This window comes from Maniola hyperantus, chromosome 4 (genome assembly GCF_902806685.2).
Source record: "Maniola hyperantus chromosome 4, iAphHyp1.2, whole genome shotgun sequence".
NCBI classification, from domain to species: Eukaryota; Metazoa; Arthropoda; class Insecta; order Lepidoptera; family Nymphalidae; genus Maniola; species Maniola hyperantus.
The window spans coordinates 7,923,845-7,946,356 of NC_048539.1; the positions used below are offsets into that span (position 1 = coordinate 7,923,845).

Consider the following 22,512-nt stretch of genomic DNA (forward strand, 5'->3'; position numbering starts at 1 on the left):
CTTAAGTGGATATGGGAACAAGCCGCTTCGGCCGGGGCTAATTACTACCCCACTGCATTAGCACGGTCGTGCTGTCGATTTAGTTCTATAGTTCACAGAATATTTTTTGCGGAAGAAGTGTACGAAAAACTGCAGTGCGCGCTATACACGCATTAAGTTGTTTAGTAGTTTAATTTTAATCAAGCGTTTTCACGCATCCAGACAAGTAATTTAGTTCTCTTAAGTTCATTCCGAGATGAACAACGAAACGTGTGAAATAATAATCTCTGTAACTAATTATTTATGTGCTCAGCCAAGTCAGAAGAAAAATTTTAAGAAAAGTTTTAAATTTTAACGTGATTTTAACGAGGTTGCGCGGGGTGAGGAGCGCGCGGCTACTTAACCGAAAAATTTAAAAAATTATATTCTTCTTGTTTACTTGCTACTTATTAGTTATTACTAAATTCACTGTTTGCACACACTGCATTAAGTCGCTTAAAATTTAGTTAATTACTTAATACGTGTAAACTGGGTATTATACCTAGATTATTGAATTTCAACTGAGAACTTCAAAGAAACAAAAGTTAGGGGATTTTTTTTTTGTTTTGTTCTTCTGGCTTTACACAGATTAGCGGGTAATAACCTAGAAGACTACTTGTTTGGTTATGTTGGTATTACTGTCTTTCTGTCCGTGCATGCAATCCAGTCCATACATTTTGTTTTGTATGAAAGTCCCGTCTCTTGAAATGTAGTGATGTTATTGTCTGTGGGTTACAATTACATACCTACTCTTTTGAGGACTGGTATCCAGGGCCGTAAAAAAAACTCTTTTAAGGTTAAGAAACAAGGTTACATATTGATACGCTGTGGCTGTGGATACGCTCTTTGACTCTGTCATGGACATATGGAAAATAAAAATATTATTTCTTAAATAGGTATTTATTGTTCTCTCGTTTCTTTCAAACCGGGAAATTATAAACTAACGAGAAGCTATTTACACATACAGCGGAGCGAGACCAATAATTAATCTATGTATTTACATTATAATAGAAATAGAATATTATCAACAAAAGCAAATAAAATAATTTTTATTACCTGGACATTATGGAGTTCACACCAGAACTATCAGCTTTCCAAGGAATTATTATATCTGCGAACAGTGTATATTCTTTTACCAAATTGAAAGAACGAGGAGGTATGTAACGTAACACATTTTTAAGTAAATAAATTGAGTTTATTTTATTATGTCGTTAAATCGTGTTGTTAATTAGGTAACTGTTTTTTCAGGCAATGAAGAAAAATTTGAATATGTCGTAGACAACTTACGAAATTTTTTACAAAAAGGAATGTATATGCGAGAAAATGGAGTTTTCGAGGAAAATACTCAAAACCGCAAGTTTGCTTTTTATATTTGTCTAAATTCAGATTTACCAATTCTAGAAGAACTGATTGATTTGGATGGCATTGCTTTTCTCATTTGGACTATACCCACTGTATCAAAATGTCTCATGTGTGAAATATTTTGGAAACTCCACATGGACAAATTTATTTACGAAATACTAGTTTTCACCTGCCCTCTGTTATCTTTGGAGGTAGCGGAAGCATTATTAGTGCACTTCAAGTATTTCGATCCCACAGAATGTATGCAAAAATTAAAAATGTTGAGTCTAGGATGTTACAGAATGATATGCAGATTAATATTTTTTAATTTAGAAGGGGATGAAATAACTCGTAGCTTCAACAATTTCCAAAAGTGTTTAAATTATTTTTCTGATCCACCAAATTGTAGTAAATTGGATAGATTGAGTACAGACGATGATTACAAGTATATTGGGAACCGTCTGTATGAAATGCTGCAGCTGGTATCTGAATGCTTTACTAATTATACTGGCCCACAAAAGTTTAAGCCATTAGACTTCCATGATCTTTATGAATTAAGTTATAGAGATGGTATTGTCATTAATGAACAATCCACTGTTCCTATGAGCCAATGTAACAACAGTGATGTATTGGAAAGTATAAACAATTGTAATATAGCTCTATTGGATAAATGTAAAAGCCTCATAATGGAAGTCAGCGTGGAGATATTTTGTGCATGGAGTGAGTTTGAAGAGAATGGACAAAGCATGCAGCAAACCATTGGTGAGTTATGTTACAATGTTCACACAGATCTGTGCAAAATCAGTGGTGTTTCAGATCATGCAGTTGTTGCCATGCTACAGCAAATTTCTTGTAAACCCATGGACTTGGCTGATGTTATCAATAAATCTGACACTACTGCTATCATAAAAAACATAAATAAAGAGGATAATGAAAGTACTCACTGGATTAAAGCATTATTATATAAGGAAAATCTATGTGAGGATATGAATTTGATTGCACAAGTTACTTCCCATTTAGAAGCCTTCAATGAAGACGAGTGCTACAAGTTATTTAAAATTGTCTACAGCTATCTTAAAGATAACGTTGAAAACAAGGAAATGTTACTATTATTAGCAATCAAAGCATTTCAATGCTGTTCTAGTAGTAATAAGTATGAAATAGTTGATGAACATTATGGAAATGGTAGTTTCAATGACAATTTGCAAACTACAGAATTCAACAGTATGATGACAGAAATATTTAATAAATTAATCATTTCCCCAGAGGCAGATCTGTCAGATATCTTGACTGTTTTCTTACAGAATCCTAGGAAAGTGTACAGCAAGATATTTCATCTGGCAAGTGAAAATATGCATCAAACTGATATCATGATTAAAGTTATGAAATGTTTAGAAAAATATTCTAAACATTACTACAATGAGGGCCTAGAACCTTGTATAGTATTAGAGGCTAAGGAGATAATAGCGAGTAATCTGAACACTGAAGATAAACAAAACAATTTTATTTGTTTTTTGAAAAACTTAAAATCAGCAAAGGCGATACCTGGGCCAATGCTACTATTGTTAATAATCATGCCAAACTTACACAGTGGACTTCTAAACAAGGACATTACTCAGATCTGTATTCAATGTAAGCTTTTGCAGGCAGCGTACACATTTGACGAGTTGAGAGAATACAGAGCTCCTACACTGGCCATGCTAGCTCAGACACTGGATACTGTCCGCTGGAAGATGAACACGTATGTTGCACAAGCACCGTCTACTCTGGAACTTGTGTTGCAGCTGCAATTAGTATTAAACACCAATGACATGACCGGTAATATACTTTTTTATAACCAATTTTTCAATTTTGAAATAATTCTTTATATCTATACTTACAGATATCATAAAGAGGAAAAACTTGTTTATTTGTAATCGATAAGAAACTAGGTAGGTACTGAACGGTATTTTATTTACTAGATTTTTCTTGAAGTAACCGACAGGTAATTATGTAGACATTTCATTATTTTGAGTTTACACTTGTTATATTTCATTATAGAAAAAGAAAGCGCATGGCTCAAAAGCAAGTTAAGGAATATAAATCCTTTGAACATTTACTACTTCAGACGACTTTGGAATCCTCCGGGAAATACCTTTGTTGAGGTAATTAGTGGAATGCACATACACAAGGATATGGATATAGAACATTTGTCATTGTGGCTCTCACAGGTATTTACTAAAATATATTTCAATAATTAAAAAATTGAACATGATTTGTTTAAAAGTGATCATCACAAGAAAGAATTTACTTAATTGAATGTCCTGTTTTTATTCATATTTTTTTGGGTTCCGTACCTCAAAAGGAAAAACGGAACCCTTATAGGATCACTTTGTTGTCTGTCTGTCAAGAAACCTATCTTCTATTCTAGGTCAACAGGGTACTTCCTGTTGACCTAGAATCATGAAATTTGGCAGGTAGGTCTTATAGCAGACATTAGGGGAAAAATCTGAAAACCTGAAGTGTATTTGTGGTTACATCACACAAAAAAAATTAAATTGTGGTCATAAATTAATAATAGGCTACTTGACTCATATCTAATTTCGTCCAATAAATGATTATTTATTATAGTATTTTGCTTAAGACAACGAAATATATCAATAACAATTATTAAAAACGCAGGATGGATATATAAATCCAGTTTAAAAAAATAAAGTTTTTATTTTTATTTGAATCTCAGAAAACGCTGTCAGCCATGATGTGACGTCATTAAATATGTAAACAAACAAATGTCATCCCTATTGACTAACGTAGTATCCATATATATAAAATTTCAAGTCCTCCTGACTAACTTATATATCAATGCACAGCCTAAACATCTAAACAGCTGGTTCTAGATACATGAAATTTGGTGGGTGTGTTCTTTGTAGGTAAAGAGAAGGTATCCACTAGGAAAGGATTTTTTGAAATTCCACCCCTGAGTGGGTTAAATGGGGGTTTGAAATTTATGAAGTTCACGCGGGCGAAGTCACGAGCATAAGCTAGTTTTTATATATTTCTAAAAACTCATAGTAAACGTAAAAAATTATCGTTTTCTCTATATAAATTGAATAAGTTATTAAGTAAGACTTACAACAAAGTGATCTTTGCAAAAATAAATTTGGGTTGCAGTCGTTAGTGATATAGGATCCCTTTAAGCAAGTCTTCGCGTGTTACGTATATTTATTTCACTGGGCACTCTAATCCACAACTTTCCTGTGGTCTTTATCGATGCGTTTTTACATTCTCGGATGATACAATAACGATAATTACTATATTTTTCATGTAAACTAGTATAGAAGTCATGTTTATTAAACTTTGGTAGGTTATGCTGTTGTTTACAAATGCAGACGTCAGAGCACAGATAATCTATCGGCCAAAAATGGCCGACAGTGTTTTCACCTGTCTAAGAAAAATATATTTTTAAACTAAAGTTTTACGGATTTTAGGGCGCAAAAAAATATAGTGTTAATTTTTTTGATCTAATAGGACAAATATTAACCATTTAAGACCTACTTAAAAAAAGTGTCAACTAGCCTATTAGTATTTTCAATTTTCGAAGTAAAATAGCTATATCAAGTGGGGTACCATATGAAAGGGCTTCACCTGTGCATTCTAAAACCGATTTTTATTTATTTTTATGCATCATAGTTTTTGAATTATCGTGCAAAATGTCGAAAAAATACGACTGTAGTGCGGAACCCTCGTTGCGCGAGCCTAACTTGCACTTGGCCGGTTTTTTAAAAGAATCTAAAATGCCAAGGTTGCGACTTTGGCATTTTAGATTCTTAGTGCCGCACTTGTAGCATAAATAACTATTAATATAATATTCTATTACTTTCTTTCTATTCCAGACACTAAGTTCCACTATACTTCAAGAATGGTACCAAATATGGGACAGTCTTTGTACAGTATTCGAAAATGTGAAAATATTAGATGTATTTCATGATGCATTATTATTATTATGTGTAGCAGAAAAATCAAACTACACAGAGTCTACAAAAGCATGTCTGATATACTGTATGAAAAACTTTGTTGCTACCACAAGGGTAAGCTGAAAATCTTTTGTTTAAAAATGAAAACAACCTTCTAGCTATTTATAACTGTTTTGACAGAAGTAAGTTACTGAATGAGGAATTTTTACTCTCAACAAAGAAATGTAACTACTCTAATTAAAACTCATTTTGCTACTCTATCATTATACATGCTTTAGTTTCGAAATGAAACTAAAGTAAAGATCAAATAATTCAATTTAGGAAATTGAAACGAGCATTAGTTATGTATTATCTTTGGAATACAAAATATCGATGCCTGCTATATGTAAAAACAATTTCTTAACCTATTTAAAAAAAAATTACCAGTATTTAAATGCAAACATTCGCTATGCGATGAGCTGTCTATCTACCTAAATTTCATCAAAACCGGTTAAGCAGATGGGTCTTAAAATAGATAGACAAACACACAAAAAATTAGTATGGATATTTCAGAAAAAAATACATTTTTTCTTATTTTTTTCAGTACAAATTTTTCAAAATGCCACTAAGTGATAGTCAAGTGATAACAGTGTTCGAAAAATTTGCATTGATCCAAAATGTAGTAAAGGAAAGCTATATTGAAGAATTAGCAACTATTTTTCTACCGCTCTTTGCCTATATAGCCGAGAAGAAAGAGGATCTTTCTGCTGATTTGCCACAGACTTTAGTGAGAAAGTTCAAACAACCAGATATGATAAAAAATCTTTTTCTAACAAAAGTATCAAAATAAAACAAGTTACCAAATTATAATTTTTTATTTTTTTCTCCATTTTCTTTGAACTAATTCGAATATAGTAGTATTCTCATGAATTCACTTAATCACTATATTATTTATTACGCTGCTGAGTCAAATTTTGAATATTGTTTCTGTTTTTAATCGATAAATAATACTAGGCCCTGAGAATCATTAATCAATATTATTTACTAATTCAATTGAGCATTTTCCAACAACCATATCAAACTCTCATACAACACCTGCACCATGCTACAATGAAATAACTATAAAAGAGTATCACCAATATATATAATATCTCACACCCGGCTATACTCACGTGTTTACAGACTACGACGCGTGCGCGAACTGACTCCCTTACTAAAATCGACTAAACACGTGAGTAATAAGTATAGACAGCCAGGTGAGAGATATTATATAATAGAAATCACTCACGATAGTTTAAACGCTAAAAAAGTATCACCAATGTTTTGGGTATGTTCTCATCTTTGTTGTTTTTGAATTACAAGTAGTTTTTTGAGTTTGAGGTTTATACTTTTTATTAAAATCCTTGCAGGAGTGTCCGAGCTGCAGACACATTTGGCAAAGTTCTCTCACATGTTCATGTCTGTTGTCAGCAGAACTAGTTAAATCCGTAGGTTCTAAATCCCTCTGAAATTGGACCATTTAAAAAGTAACAAATTATTTATACAAAGGACATTTTTAAGAGGGTTAAAATACAAGATAAGCTATTTTTAGGGTTCCGTACCTCAAAAGGAAAAACGGAACCCTTATAGGATCACTTTGTTGTCTGTCTGTCTGTCTGTCAAGAAACCTACAGGGTACTTCCCGTTGACCTAGAATCATGAAATTTGGCAGAAAGGTGGGTCTTATAGCTGACATTAGGGGAAAAATCTGAAAATCGTGAATTTGTGGTTACACACACAAAAAAAATTAATTTGTGGTCATTTATTTATTTTATTTTGTGATTTTTTTTATTTTTATTTTTTTATTTTATTTATTTTATATCTAATTAGAACGGCAGTGCCACTTACACTAACTAGATGATTAATAATAAATTTAAATACAAATAAAGGTACAAGAAAAAAGACATAAAATACAAAACGATAAAAGATCAAAGAATTTTGAATATGTACGCTGAGAACATTGAATGACATATTCATGCAATGCTCTCAGCGTACTTCAGTAACTCCCGAACCAGTATTATAGACCCATCATTAAATGGGTCCCATTGAGCATTATTGTCCAAAAGCGCGTTGAATGATGCTAATGAACGGGGTATAGGTGACATAGATCTAGCAACAGTGCGATGATGTGGGACCACGAAAAGTTTATTTTTTCGTGGACGAAGATTACTGTTGGATTCAGGGACACGTATGCGACACAGTTGGTTATGAAGTTCTGGAGCATTAACATCTCCTCGCAAAATTTGACACATAATTTTGAGTTGGTCGCAAATGCGTCTGACCTCCAGGGAGTTGAAACCTAAGCAACCTAACAGAAATTTGGTTGGGTATAGGAAAGGATAATATCCATAGCAACGTTTATACAGGTATCTTAGGAAGGCCTTTTGTACTTTTTCTAATATAAGCCCGTACTTTGCCTCGTACGGATGCCAGACACAGGTGCTTGTTTCGAGCTTACTTCGGACTAAGGCGTAATATAGTAATCGTATTACCAAAGGACTATGGAACTCCCGAGAGTTGCGTAGTACAAATCCTAATCTTCGAAATGAGTCAGCTGCTACGGTGTTAATATGTGTTAATATGTCAATATGTCATAAACTAATAATTAGTATTTTCAATTTTCGAAGTAAGATAACTATATCAAGTGGGGTATCATATGAAAGGTCTTCACCTGTGCATTCTAAAACTGATTTTTATTTATTTTTATGCATCAGTTTTTGAGTTATCATGCAAAATGTCGAAAAAATACGACTGAATTACGGAACCCTCGTTGCGCGAGCCTGACTCGCACTTGGCCGGTTTTTTTGAGATCAAGCCACTTTAACAGTAAGGTAGACTCACGCTCTTTTGTATTAAATAATTAAAACTGTAAATTCACAAACTTACATATTTATAAGGCAGGGTTGCTATCTTACAATTTTGACACATCTGATACTTATTTGGCCAGCACCAACGACTGTTCCAGTATCGTCCACAAGCGCTACAGCGGTATTCCCCAAATTTGGGACCGGGTGGTAACTTAAACAAAGTATAATAAAAATGTATGTTATATGATGTCTGTGATCTAGAGCGGAAAAAAAACGCGCACTGGTACGACCACAGCTACGATCCTGTGGGCCGCATGCAACCCATCAATTTGATTGAATTGAATTACGTATTCCACCAGTTTGTTGTCGTGACCGAGGTCGCACCAATAGCGCCTCTTAACATTCTTAGATTTAGGTTTTTAAGAACCCTGTGGGAAACTAAGATTTTCTTAAATAAAAAGTTTCCCATGTCTTCAGAAAGCCATCTCTGTGCCTTTCGTCAAAATTTGTTCAGGGGTTGAGGGAGGTTGAGCCACAAAATGTCAAACGTGGCAGACACTTGCTAAATAATATTTCGCCTGTTTGCGACTACACTTTTGACAAACAATGTTCAAACCTATTTGGACGGTTAATCCCACAGAACACACCATCCTTCTAAACTCGATAGAAACTAATTTACAGCCATTGTAAATCCTTTTTCTAATAACTCATTAGTTTTTGAAAACTTTGACTGTTGCAGTCGCAAACAGGCGATTCTACACAGACTACCTATGAGTAGCAATAGCCTAGTCTAGTGGTTGACGACGTCGGTCGATCTGATCGATGGGTTGTTAATGATGATGACCTGGGTGTAGGTGCATATTAGTAAATAAGGTACCGAGGTATTTATGTATTGCTGAAGTAATAATACATAATACATACGTAATGAGATCTGGCAGCTCTATTGATACATATTTCACACACATGGTCGATGATCACCAAATTGTTCACTGCTGTGCGATTACAGTGCGCACAATGTTCACGACCCTAAAAATAACATTTAATAATAATTAACAGGTATTTTATATAAATTCAATGCAACTTTTTATGAATCAAGAGTACAAAGTTTGAAACTTGACCTAATAAAAACATACCTCACTGGACCAGAAGCAACCCATACTTCCAAGAAAAAGCGAAAACAACAAAATCGAATAGAAGTTCAGTACCTTCGTTCTTCGAAAAACCTCGAAATGATCATAACACTTGTTTACAGATCAAAATATAAAATTTGACCCTCCAGTATTAAAATATTGTTGTAGTCACAGATCACTATTTAACTTTTAATTTGACTTTTCAAAGGGACATTACCGTTATTTTTTTTTAACTGGTTGTACGGCTCTGGGTTCTGACCCTTTTGAGCCGATTGCCGTTCTACTCAGAATAAATACCTGTAGACATAGCCTTATTGTAACTTACTGTTATAGCGAGATAGCTAAGCCCTTATTAGAAGTGACAAAATGATTATGTTGTCCTTATAACCGTAGCCACTTTTTTGTTTGTCAAGACGTACCTATTTTGTACGTGAGATCTTGACAAACAACTTAAAGTGAGGTTATGTTAACTCAAGTATTTTAGAGAAATAATTGATTTGTTTTGTTGTTTTAGAAGTTATTGTGCAATGGTGGGTTGCAGTATAGTTACTAGGCTCGGTTGATTAGCAACTAGCTTTTACATCTATTGCCACTCCTATCCTACATTGCACGTAGTAAAGCCAAAAAACCTTTTACAGACTGTGTTGGGATTTGTTCTTAAAGTCTGGCTATCGAAAGAAGAGACAGGAAAAGCGCGCCAAATTTAAAAAATATCAGTATGGCAGCCCCAAAATTAGTATGACCAGAGATTATTTGTTAATAAATAATCTCTGGTATGAGACATCAGCACCTCGATTGCGGGAAACCTGCATCAATCATTATTACAATCTCAATTGTTCTGATTGGCTGAATTTGTGCGATTCTTGTTGCAACAATGCATTGCAGCCAATAGTGAGCGAGCGTCAACCAATCAGAGGTGATTGCGATCGAGACATTGTAGCTGTCATTCTCCCGCAATCGCGCAGCTGGAATAACCTTATTTGATGGTACTTGCTTTAGAATTACTTATTTTTATTTCTGTTATATCAAATTAGACTATTATTCCAGCTAATTTCAAAGCTGCCATATTGATATCCGCGCTTTTCCAGTCTCTTCTTTCGTTAGCCAGACTAAAATTATCTCGTAGTCATATTGATATAAAGTGTTAGTTTTTGGTTTTTTACATTGATTCGATTATTAGGTTATTTTAAAGGCTACTAATACAGAAGGAGTCTTCTGTATTAGTCATAAATATTATTTTCATATAAAACTTTTAGTTAAAAAATAGAAGAAAGAGACTACTACAGCTTCAGAAAGCTTAACAGTGAATCTGCACCACTCGAGCGACTTTGACAGAAGATTTTGTATTAAAAATGCATTATTGTTATTTTAAAGTTTATTGTCAATATATTTGATTTTAAATATAAAATATAATAATCTGTTAATAGCTCCATTGATTATTCAATTATATCAAAGTTAGTAATAGACATTAATCTATATTTTCTAATTGCAACTAACAAATTATACTAACATCATAACTATTAAATTATATTCCTTAATGAATAAAATGGCCATTAAAATGATTAGTCACATACCCATAACCTATATAAATATCTAGGCCCTGGTCACCCAACTAAGTTGTATAAAAGAAACTGTATAAAGGCATTCACAGTAAGTGCTCCACACGTTGGTGCTAACGCTCGTACCAACGTTGGTCGGTTATTTTCGTGAGGCGTACACGTGTATTAATACATTTCTGTACAATCAGAGCCAACGTGAAGATGTCCGATACAGAAATCTGAATTGCTCTAAGCGCTTTTACAGTACTAAAGGCATAAAATTTGTATTTGTTTGATGAAAAAAGGAAATGCCATCCTTTTTTTCATCAAACAAATTCAAATTCAAATTTCTTTATTGCGAATATGGGTAAATACAAATTATATGCCCTTATAACCGCAAAAGCGCTAAGAGCAATTTAGATTTCTGTATCGGACATCTTCATGTTGAGGTCAAAGAAGAGGTGGACGTACGCACTCAACAAGACTGGCGTTGGCGGCAACGTGTGGATGGATCGCGAACGTTGGCGCAGATTCCTTTGAAAAAACCGACACAGAACGGCGAACTCCCAACGTTGGCGCGAGTGTTGAGGCCATTGCTAATTTCTCGATCCACGCGTTGGGAGAACAGTGTTGAAGCCAACGTGTGGAGCCGGCGTCAGGTAATAAGGAAGCAGCACTACCTACCGTAGCGCTCCGCAATGTAAACTCTACAAGTTACGCATGTTTGACCAGGAGTAAAAATCTATTGCATTGATGATGCAAATTCTTCATTTCTGAGAGTCCTTCCACTATGTACTTGTACAATTAACGTTAGGAAAGATAGCTGGACTATAATTACATATGTACTTACTAACTTAATTACTATACAATACATAAAACTATTCCTTCTCGCGCAATAGGGAAGTGCGGTAGGTATCATCCGCAAACATATTCCTTCTACTGTGGTGTCGTTCAGAGCCTTCTTTGACTTGATACAAACCTTAAGTATAATTTAGTAAGTATTATTTAAAAAAAAATCTTTATCATTAATTTGAGTACAGTCTTGTAGCAAATATTTTTGTTCGTCGTCCACACGGCCTCTTTTAAGCAAATACACTAAAATGTACTGGTAAGGGAAGACAGGTACTTTGTGGTGGAAGAAAAACCGCAACTTGACTCTTTCTATTATCTTCATGTCCACAAAACAGTAGTCGGCGGAACAACAGCTTCCGGGAGTTCTGTAAATAAAATGAACTCTTTTATTGTAATTAGCATGGATTTGTAGGTAAACTAATTACTACCCGCGGCTTCACTTCGAAAAATTCGGAATTTAGAAAAATTACCTTATAATCAATCAATACTTATAATAAAACTGTAACAGGTCAAATTCTGTACATTGAAGATATTTTGAAAATTTTTTTTCGAGGGCACTCTATAAGATACTGAACCCAAAACTGTAATTTTTTTCATTTTTGTCTGTCTGTCTGTCTGTCAATGTACAGAATTTGACCTGTTACAGTTTTATTATAAGTATTGATTATAATAAAACTGTAACAGGTCAAATTCTGTACATTGAAGATATTTTGAAAAATTTTTTTCGAGGGCACTCTATAAGATACTGAACCCAAAACTGTAATTTTTTTCATTTTTGTCTGTCTGTCTGTATCACGGCCGCGCATCACGCTGAAACTACTGAATGGATTCCAATGAAACTTGGTATGATTTGAGGTCATACTATGAGGAAGAATATAGGATACTTTTTATCCCGAAATTCAGCATGGTTCCCGTAGGAGGGGACGAAAGTTAAAATGTATACTGAGTTCATTAACGCGTAGTCCGATTTCATTCATTCTTTTTTTGTTAGAAACGGGATATTTTAAAGATTGTTCCGTAAATATTTCAAGGTCATCGGTTTTTAACCGACTGTCAAAAAGGAGGTGGTTCTTTTTTCTACATCGATTTTTTTGAGGTTTCTGGACCGATTTGCAATTTTTTTTTTAAATCAACAAAAAAAGTTTACGTCGTGGTCACATAAAAAATTCTGGATTCAACTCCTTAATCCTGATGCTGCAGGGTTACTGCCCGCCTGGGTTATCAAGATTCAGGAAGTGTTCATAGTAAATTCATATTGTAGGTACCAAGCAACGACAACAATCCCGAAAAATCAAAGAGTTCCCGCGGGATTTTAAAAAACGTAAATCCACGCGGACGAAGTCGCAGGAATCAGCTAGTATTATATATGTATGTCATTTTTCTATATTATAGAGGGAATATCTGTAGGTACAAAATTTGAACTTTCTAGGTCCTAGGGTTTGAACACGAATATAAATCGATAACGAAGAACAGAACGATATCTGTGATAGCCTAGTGGTTAAGACATCCGCCTCCTGATCGGAGGTCAGGGGTTCGATCCCGGGCACGCACCTCTAACTTTTGGGAGTTATGTGCGTTTTAAAGTAATTAAAATATCACTTGCTTTAACGGTGAAGGAAAACATCGTGAGGAAACCTGCATGCCTGAGAGTTCTCTATAATGTTCTCAAAGGTGTGTGAAGTCTGCCAATCCGAACTTGGCCAGCGTGGTAGACTATGGCCAAAACCCTTCTCACTCTGAGAGGAGACCTGTACTCTGTAGTGAGCCGGTGATGGGTTGATCATGATGATGATGATGAACGAAGAACGATCAAAATACAAAAGAAAGTTTTACCTGGGATCATAAGTCACAGGCTTCGCCTTGAGGGTCTTAAAGATCATTTGGTAGTACTGCCTGTACTTTTTCTTCATGATCAGCACAATCTGCTTGCCTTCGAAGGGGTATTTGGAGCGATCCTTGTGCAGTTCCACGTGCCAGAACACGGCCGCCTTCGCCACTTCGACGCTCGTGTTGTCGATCTCGACTATTTTAGGGTGTCTTACCCATTCATACATATTTTCCTGTGAATCAGGGCTTTTTTATAGCAGAGGTTCCCAATTTTATTTGGCCATGGAACCCTAATTGATCATTATTTTTTGGCGGAACCCCAGCTGGTTATGTTGATAATGATAAATAATAATTATTATAAGTAGGTATTTGCAAAACATTTATTTTGACAAATAAATACTCCATGGCGCAGTGCGTGCACTGTTGTATAAAAAGTTGGTGGTCCCGGTTCGATTTCCGGCTTGAGTCTGGTCTGGTGGGAGGCTTCGGCCGCGGCTTGTTACCACCCTACCTGTTCCCGGTAAAATGCCGATTAGGAGTATACCTACCGAGTAGCTTCCATCTTAAACTGCCGTGTAGGCGTGACGGTGCGGCGCGGTTATGAGTCTTTTCCACAAACGTTTATTTAGGTAACTCTCGGACAGACCGTGGAACCCCTGTGACCCTTCCACGGAACCCTAGGGTTCCGCAGCCCACCAATTTTGAATCGCTGTTTTATAGGATCGTAGTAGGACAAGGAACCCCATGCACGGCACGATACGCAACACACGACACACTGCACACGACGTGACGTTCGTACGTTTTTCAAAAAAGGAGGAGATTCGCAATTCATCGAAATCTTTTTTTTTTATTATTGCTTTCGTTGTTCGCTCGTTCGCAATAGTTCAACTTGTAACTAACCTGTGGTCCTACCTAAGAAAACCCTGCCCTACCTCACATACAGAACTACCTATAAATGTTACTCCTAATTTATTTTTAAAGTGGCACGTGCATCATCTAGCAGAAGGATCTTTTGGCAGTGTTGTGCCCATAATAAACCAAGAACTTTTAGAGTATCAGAAGTAATGAGTTCATCAGACAAATGACTTTACGGGGTTTGGGCAAAGGAAGTGGGTATTCACATATTGAAACCCAAATGATTGTAAGTGTAGGTGTTCGGGCTTTGGAAGTATGTAATCGCGCATTGAAAACTAACACATTATTTTGAAACGTGCGTTCGTGTATTGGATTTGTCTAATCAATCATTCGGTGGTTCGCGTATTGGAACCAACTGTCTACCGTGTTCGGGCTTTGGAAGTATGTGTTCGCGCATTGAAAACTAACATATTCTTTTGAAACGTGCGTTCGTGTATTGGTTTTGTCTAATCAATCATTCGGTTGTTCACGTATTGAGTCATATTAAGCATGAATCTAAATAAATAAATCTTCCTTTAGTTTGTATAGACAACAATCATGCCGTAATCAACGAGATTAACACATTAGTTAAAACCCGAATTTATTAGACGTGTGCAAGCTGTTCTCCGGTGAAGCAGGAAAAGAGCTTTGTGTATTGGCATCATTTACCTTATGGGTGAAAAGATTAAAAGATAAATGATGGTTGATCGCTCCGCCACGCCATCAACGGTGAACTTCTGCCTTCCCTTAGTATCCCATCTTTTGTTCTTGATTTCTCAAGTTATTGAGAGAGCAATTTATCTCATGAAATACCAACGAACAGTAGTTCCCCCCCCCCCACAACACGTCATCATTTTTTATATAGCGCAACGTATGCAAGCATACTATTTAAAGCGGTGCGTCCCGCTTATGTTCAATCGAGAATAGACGATTACGAATATGATTACGATAATGATAATGATCATGAATATGAACATGAGTTGCATTTTTATCGTGGTGCATTCCCACATTTGATCTTTAGAAGATCAGAAAGATGAGCGGCAGCACTACGGTATCGCCGAAACGAGCTATATTCGCAGGCTAGACCCCAATCTTTCGAGTTTGTCGTGTATGCATTTGTATTAATATATTATTGCCATTCAGAAGGATATAATAACTATCCCAACACAATTTTAGTTTGTAGATGTATTTGTATTATACATGTAAGCGATAAAATATTTCACGTTAGAAATCACTTTAGCAAAAGATTCTCAGAGCACTGAAGCGCTAGGATTTCCTTTAGGCAGGACGTACAAACACCAGAGCGCTCCGACCCTCTCTCGCATGAGTGTCTTCAAACGCTAAAGTTGGTTTATGTATTTGTATTTATAAAAGCCATCAGAAGAGTGCAGAACCCCAAACAATATCTGTATAACATAGAGATCAACAGACCTATCTGTGTCTCTAGTCAATTCAATTCTAGTTTCAGACACATGCGTGGCCCTACAGATAAGAACGTGTTCCCTCTGTGCACGTTTCCTTGCACTTAGCACTCAATGTATGCAAGCACCGCCGTGCCGGTGGTCCTTCAACACCCGCGACAACTCATTTGGCATTTAGGCATCGACCGCTGGGTCGTTCCCATGTACTACCTTCCCAACTGCAGTTTTCCTCGTCATACGAGTGTTTATAACGTTTTGTAAATTTGATCTTCTAAAATAGTTATTTTATGTTTTTATGTGTTAGTACAGCATTATTATAATCTACTAAACTGATTTCATAAACTTTAACCTAATATTTTAGTACTCTTTTCAACAAATTTTCCTATTGCTTTATTAGTATGGGAGATCATTAGTATGGGAGTCCATGATTGTTACAAACTGATTAGTTCAACCGTTGAACTAGTGACACTTTTTTATGCCTTTCTTTCGCACGCTATCTGTTTTACGTAGATGGTACCAAGTTAGAAACTTTTACGTAAGTGCCAACAACAATTGTACAAAGTTCTCTTCCCAAACTCAATGAGATGAATGATGCGCGTATGCATAGATTAACACAAACTTTAATAAAAAAATTATGTAGTCTAAATAATAACTACTTTATACCATGCAGTCGCAGTATCTTGGTCGTTAGAGTTATTCATCTCACAAATATTTCGTTGTTTGTTCACAGTTAACACTAACACACAACATGTTACCAACATCTTCATCCATACTATTATAAATGCGAAAGCGTGTCTGTCTGTTTGTCTGTCTGTCTGCTAGCTTTTTACGGCTCATCCGTTTAACTGATTTTGACGAAATTTCGTACAGAAATAGCTCACACCCCGGGGAAGGACATAGGCTACTATTATCCCAGAAAATTAAGGAGTTCTCACGGGATATTTAAAAACCTAAATCCATAAGAAGTCGCGGCCATATCTAGTTCTGAATAAACATATTCGAATCTTACTTGTAAAAACTTCTTGCATCGAAAACTGTCGTATATGAAACTGATGTGAAGCAACCACTTCCCAGTGGCAAGGGCGCACACCATCATCCCAGAGAATGTGTCGGTTGGCAACACTGACACGAAATGTGTTGCCAACATCTCCATCTTCGTGTTCTCGGCAACCACTCCGCCCAATTCATTGACCATTGCTACTAGTCTATCGCGATCCTGTAAACATTTTCCAAATAGATTATTTCTGTTTTTTTTCTGTCCGAAGGAGGGTTATGTGTTTGACCTGTATGTATGTATGTCCGCTAAAGGTTCATACTGAACGGCTCAACCGATTTTGATAAATGGTACGTCATAAGTTTTATCTTGATGGCGCGAGTTGATATTTTAAGAATTTTAGCTTAGGAGGGATCCTAAGCTAAAATTCTTAAAATATCAAAATGGCGGATTTTATGCGCTTTAATTTGCTGGCTGAAAGCATTACTTAGACGACTACCAACTTATGACTTACTTAGGACTTGCCCCCGCCTGCCATACATTTCCTAATATTTATGTTTATGACATAAATGACCTTATCTCTATTTTTAACTGACTTCAAAAAAAGGAGAAGGTTCTCAATTCGTCGGAATCTTTTTTATAGAATGCAAAGCTTGTTTTTTGCTTTTCAGTTACCAGTTAGCAGTCGGGTTTTTGTTTTTTAATTACGTCATTTTACTCTAAATTAATCTATAGTATAGGAAAGTATGTAAAAGGAGAAGGTGATCTATCAAAGCACAGCTCAAATCACTGGACAAATCGGGTGGAAATTTGCATGCAGATAGCTATAATGACGTAGACATCCGCTCAGCAAGGATTTTGAAAATTCAACCCCTAAGGGGGGTTTTCACTTTACACAAATGCATTATACTATGTGTTACAAAGTGATTTTCATAATTTTCTTCTGGGAAGCTGTTTTTGAACATGGGCACTCATTGTAAGCACTCATCGTAATAGTGAATGGCATAGGTTATTTCAAATGTAGGTATTAAAAAAGTTGCTGTATTTACGTGAATATGTTCCGATAGCATGAATACTTTTTTATCGCAGGCACATATTAAATTCTGTTTCATTTTCCATGAGTCTTCAGAAGTGCCACTTGGCGAAGCATAGTCACTATCTGTAAAGAAAATGTTGGAGTAGATTAATTAAGGGAAGTTTCCTAAGCGCGCTCCCCATGTAAACGTAGTTTAGCTCTCATTTGAATAGTAACCAATCAAACTAATGAACTTTTGTATCTCTCTCTTAAGAACATAATTGTCTATTCTCTGCAAACCATACTAATATTATAAATGCGAAAGTGTGTCTGTCTGTCTGCTAGCTTTTCACGGCTCAACCGTCCAACCGATTTTGACGAAATTTGGCACAGAGATAGCTTACTTCCCGGGGAAGGACATAGGCTACTTTTTATCCCGGAAAATTGATTATTTCTACAGGATATTTAATAACCTAAATCCACGCGGACGAAGTCGCGGGCATCAGCTAGTATATAATATTATTGTTTAACACAGTTACAAAATTCAAATATTATATTATGAATGACTATTGTGATTATTATTTTAATAGGTATATTGTTATTTGCCTGAAATTTCCTCAGGAAATGTTGCTTGTATTCTGCTTGTCACTTGTGCCTTCGCATTTATTGGACTGTAGTTGTTCGCCTTCTTCCTCAACTTGTAGTTTTCTATGTATTTTTTGAATGGCAGATATACTGACGTCTTGGCTTTCCCATTTTCAATAAATTTGCGGAAGCTTACCTTTTTCGGGCTACTTTGTCTACTGGGGGACCTTTAATTTATAAAAGTATGTGTTATACACTGTCTGCTAATTCAATGCATGCATGATGCATTCCTTAAAAGGGAGTTCCGAGGTTATGGGAATCTTTTACATTTTTTAAATTAACTATTTCCATTGAGAACTTAACTTGGAAATCATGGAAGGGTTTTTACACCCTGATTGAATGGGTTCAATTGGCTCCAAATGACCCCTTTTCAAGGATTTCAATCGTTGTTTATGAAGATAAATAGAAACATATCTTAATATATAAAAGGAAAAAGTGACTGACCGACTGACTGACTGATCCATCAACGCACAGCTCAAACTAATGGACGGATCGGGCTGAAATTTGGCATGCAGATAGCTATTACGACGTAGGCATCCGCAAAGAAAGGATTTTTGAAAATTCAACCCCTAAGGGGGTGAAATGGGGGTTTGAAATTTATGTAGTCCACGTGGACGAAGTCGCGAGCATAAGCTAGTTAACTAATAAAATGAATAGCTTTTCATAGATCGTGTCTCAACTTCTTCACATGTGCAACCATAAAAATAAACCGACCATTGATTATAAAGTCGCATTGCAACGCCATGCCGGACTCAACACATAGATAATTTGAAGACAGGTACAGGGCTGTATGGTGACACTGGACTCGGGGGGAATGACAACACAATATGTACTGCCACTTACAGAGCCATTACGCACCGTGTGACGTTGCCGTTCCGTGCGCACGAAGTCGCCGCAAATCCGTGCGCATAGGCTCGGCAACATCCATATTATCATAAATTACTGATTCTAACGGTCGCCGTCGGCTGAGTTGCCAGGCGACTAGTCGACCTTGCGTAAATGTATAATAATTTGCCAGACAAAATTCGTAACGTCAACGAAAATGAATTTAACAAAATATTAAATAACTTTTTATTAGAACAGTGCTACTATGCTATAAATGATTTTCTAATCGACGAAAATAAAAATTATAAAAATATGGGTCTCCCTACTAAGGTCTACTGTTTCGACCTAATTGCGACACCTACACTGGGTATCCATAATCCTACCTTGTACATAGTTTATGGAATTGCAATAAATTGAAATTGAGACATACTAAAAAAATATAAAAAATACCGACGTAAATTAGAAAAAATGTGACACCAATCATTGTCCGTTAAAATCAGTAAAATAATTGTCGTAATTTCTCAGTCCCTGATTTCAAAAAATTCTTCGCTAATTTATGATTTTAATTTCATTGTATTAAAATAACTATATTATGATGTTAATAACATGAAACTTATTTTGTACAACAGAATACTTAATTAAAATAAACAAACCTTGCCATTTTCAAAGAATAGAAATGAAATAGAAGACTCCCATTAAAGAAAATTGATATCCCATATTTAAAAAAAAGAAAATAAGTAAGTACAAACAATAAATAATTACTTAAGCAGTGTGTTAGTATTTTCTTGCAAAGCTCTGATGCAGGTCCCAGGCATGCCTAAATAGCATGTGCAACTCACTCATTTCCCAATTTGGAGAAGAAATTTTTTAACGGACTAGATGTGGCAGTTGGTTTTTGCTCAACTTTTTGGCATTCAATTTCCTGATAAATGTCTTCAATCGACCAACCTATCTGCCGTCTTACCGCTTTTGGCTTTCTAGTTTTAACAATTATGGGAGCAAAATCAACACAATCAGTACCTGCATCACTAAAAGTTTCATCATGAGGTGTTCTCAAACTGTCATCATTACTTGATCTAAAAGTTTCATCATGACTTGTTCTAAAAGTTTCATTATGATCTTTTCTCAAAGATTCATCATTGCATGTTCTCCAAGTTTCATCACAACCTTTTCTCAAAGTTTCATCATTACATGTTCTCCAAGTTTCATCATAACCTTTTCTCAAAGTTTCATCATGACACGTTCTCCAAGTTTCATCATTTGCACTAAAGTGGAGTACCTTTAAATGTTCTAAATATGAGAATTTATCAGTGAACATTTCGTGACATACCGGACAGACAAAATGGTGAAGTTTCACATTTGCAGTGCATTTATTAAGATGTGTCACATAATTATCGTATTGGACATACATCTGATCACAAAGTACACAAGACACGTTAACATATTCTGGAATGTTTGGGATGGGTGATAAAGGTTTAGATGCTTTTGTGGGTGTAACATCTGTAGCAACGAGTGTTTCATTACTACTCGATCGTTGTAGGTCATTGTGCTCAATTGTGCAAGTGACATGGCAAGTGTGTGCACCGTAGTTACTATATGATTGGTTACAATATACACATTTGATTGAGTCAACATCACTGTCAGTCTCATCACTGACTTCAAAACAGGGACTCAGTGGGGCTCTGTCTCTCTGGCCATGGGCTGCTTTGACTAAGTTATCATCACTCTCTTCTTTTATATACTCAGTGTGCATGTGGAACTCCTGATTGTAAAAGTCATTATAATTTTGTCTGTCATCAGGCTTGTCAATTTGTATATCTGTAATAGAAATACCAATAAAGATTTAATAACCTGCCTAGGAATATTATAGCATACCTACATATTAGGCTATGATCACATTTTTTGGATACAATCATATGAAACAAAATGTTAAACCTATTTTTATTGCACACACAACAGAGAGGAATGAAATAAATTCCTTGAACCTTGTGAACTAAATCACAAGTCAGTTGATTTTGATTGACGGTGCCAGTGGAAGAGTGTGTGCTCTGTAGCATGTCTGAAATATTGCAGCATACTAGTACTATTTAAATAGTTGATAGTATTTTTAGTTACAAGCAATTTGTGAATGAAAAATGGAGCATTACAAAGAGGAAGGATGGTTTGAAGGACAACTTAGTAAAACGTATATACTTATCCATTTAGACAGAAAAGCCTGAACGATATGAGCATAATATTAGTAGTAAACAACATGCTAAATCAAAGCAGATGTGAAGTAAGACATTATCATGAGTATGCTACAACTAAGCACGCTTTTTAATGAACTACTTAATATTGTCATGTGTACCAATTTGCACCTAAAAGCTAGCAAATGTTTACCAAAGAGGCTATGATATAGAATATACTGTTTGGTAACATGGGTAGTCACTTACCAGGAAATTTTCGCAAAAGACCATCAATTCTTTCACACTGAAGTTTGAACAAATAAGCTGTACTTAGGTTTTCGATACAAGAAGTACATACTCGATCTGTTAGACCATCACCTTCGTAAATCTGAAATAAACTTACTTTTAAAAGGCTATAACTTAGTGACATAAAAGCAAATGAGGTGTTGCAACATGTATTATGAATGATGTTTAATGCTTTAGAATGGCTAGTAGATGTAAATAAGTCAAAGTCAAATGGTTTATTCAAAATAGGCAATAAATTACACTTTTTGATGGTCGGTTGTTGCATTTGTAAGATGATGATATAGTGATAATAGCAGTTAGTACCTTAACATTCGTAAAAGACATAACCATTTCTGATAACTTAATTGAATCATCTTTTTCGAAAATTGAACAAAAATCTCCAATTTTTAAACAAAGTCTACACTTATGAAAACGATTATTTACTTCCATTACAGATCAATGCGTCTTAAAAAACGCATCAACAAACGAGAACCACCACAACAAAATTACAAAACTGAAAACTAGTTTGACAACATTTTTATTTTCAAAATGCAACGGCAAGTGGACAAGATCAAGCACACACCTAGAATATGCCTAGAATAATAGGGATTCCAACATCAATGAGCACATGAGCACACATCACACATCATATTATGTAAAAAGTACTCTGTGTCACACATCCAAGCACAGACCAATAACATAATCCAAGAAGCACACTGACACACACGTCATTCATTTCTTTAGTTTTTTTTTTACTGGTTTTACGGCTCTGGGTTCCAACTCT

The 22,512-nt window shown here is 35.5% G+C and overlaps 3 protein-coding genes across 3 annotated transcripts; 1 reads left to right on the forward strand and 2 right to left on the reverse strand.

The window, feature by feature from the left end:
• The first annotated feature begins 869 nt into the window (after positions 1–869).
• On the forward strand, positions 870–6,155 carry LOC117997089 (uncharacterized). The gene is made up of 5 exons (XM_034985260.2): positions 870–1,174; positions 1,267–3,177; positions 3,400–3,569; positions 5,232–5,426; positions 5,896–6,155. Exons 1-5 carry the CDS (start codon positions 1,084–1,086, stop codon positions 6,139–6,141), a joined length of 2,613 nt encoding a protein of 870 aa, XP_034841151.1. The 5' UTR covers positions 870–1,083; the 3' UTR covers positions 6,142–6,155.
• Positions 6,156–6,159: 4 nt separating this feature from the next.
• On the reverse strand, positions 6,160–9,465 carry LOC117982003 (zinc finger CCHC domain-containing protein 24-like). The gene is made up of 4 exons (XM_034968280.2): positions 9,271–9,465; positions 9,059–9,163; positions 8,217–8,348; positions 6,160–6,795 (listed from the first exon to the last, which is right to left on the reverse strand). Exons 1-4 carry the CDS (start codon positions 9,292–9,294, stop codon positions 6,604–6,606), a joined length of 453 nt encoding a protein of 150 aa, XP_034824171.1. The 5' UTR covers positions 9,295–9,465; the 3' UTR covers positions 6,160–6,603.
• A 1,174-nt stretch (positions 9,466–10,639) lies between these two features.
• On the reverse strand, positions 10,640–22,306 carry LOC117997192 (uncharacterized). Its single transcript, XM_034985389.2, has 8 exons — positions 22,053–22,306; positions 21,711–21,831; positions 20,118–21,096; positions 18,415–18,620; positions 17,843–17,952; positions 16,809–17,015; positions 13,491–13,717; positions 10,640–12,022 (listed from the first exon to the last, which is right to left on the reverse strand). Exons 1-8 carry the CDS (start codon positions 22,176–22,178, stop codon positions 11,797–11,799), a joined length of 2,202 nt encoding a protein of 733 aa, XP_034841280.1. The 5' UTR covers positions 22,179–22,306; the 3' UTR covers positions 10,640–11,796.
• Between the last annotated feature and the right edge of the window lie 206 nt (positions 22,307–22,512).

Bases quoted from the DNA above. Each gene is read 5' to 3' on its own strand.
- LOC117997089 (XM_034985260.2), top strand. From the start codon at position 1,084: ATGGAGTTCACACCAGAACTATCAGCTTTCCAAGGAATTATTATATCT. The intron at 3,570-5,231 runs GTATTTACTAAA...TTTCTATTCCAG, and splicing joins TGTCATTGTGGCTCTCACAG to ACACTAAGTTCCACTATACT. The intron at 5,427-5,895 runs GTAAGCTGAAAA...TATTTTTTTCAG, and splicing joins ACTTTGTTGCTACCACAAGG to TACAAATTTTTCAAAATGCC.
- LOC117982003 (XM_034968280.2), bottom strand. From the start codon at position 9,294: ATGGGTTGCTTCTGGTCCAGTGAG. The intron at 8,349-9,058 runs GTATGTATTATG...ACTTTGTTTAAG, and splicing joins GAGCTGCCAGATCTCATTAC to TTACCACCCGGTCCCAAATT. The intron at 6,796-8,216 runs GTAAGTTTGTGA...GTCCAATTTCAG, and splicing joins CAACCCTGCCTTATAAATAT to AGGGATTTAGAACCTACGGA.
- LOC117997192 (XM_034985389.2), bottom strand. From the start codon at position 22,178: ATGGAAGTAAATAATCGTTTTCATAAGTGTAGACTTTGTTTAAAAATT. The intron at 21,097-21,710 runs GTAAGTGACTAC...TTTCTATTACAG, and splicing joins TCTTTTGCGAAAATTTCCTG to ATATACAAATTGACAAGCCT. The intron at 12,023-13,490 runs GTAAAACTTTCT...TTTTATTTACAG, and splicing joins CCTGTGACTTATGATCCCAG to AACTCCCGGAAGCTGTTGTT.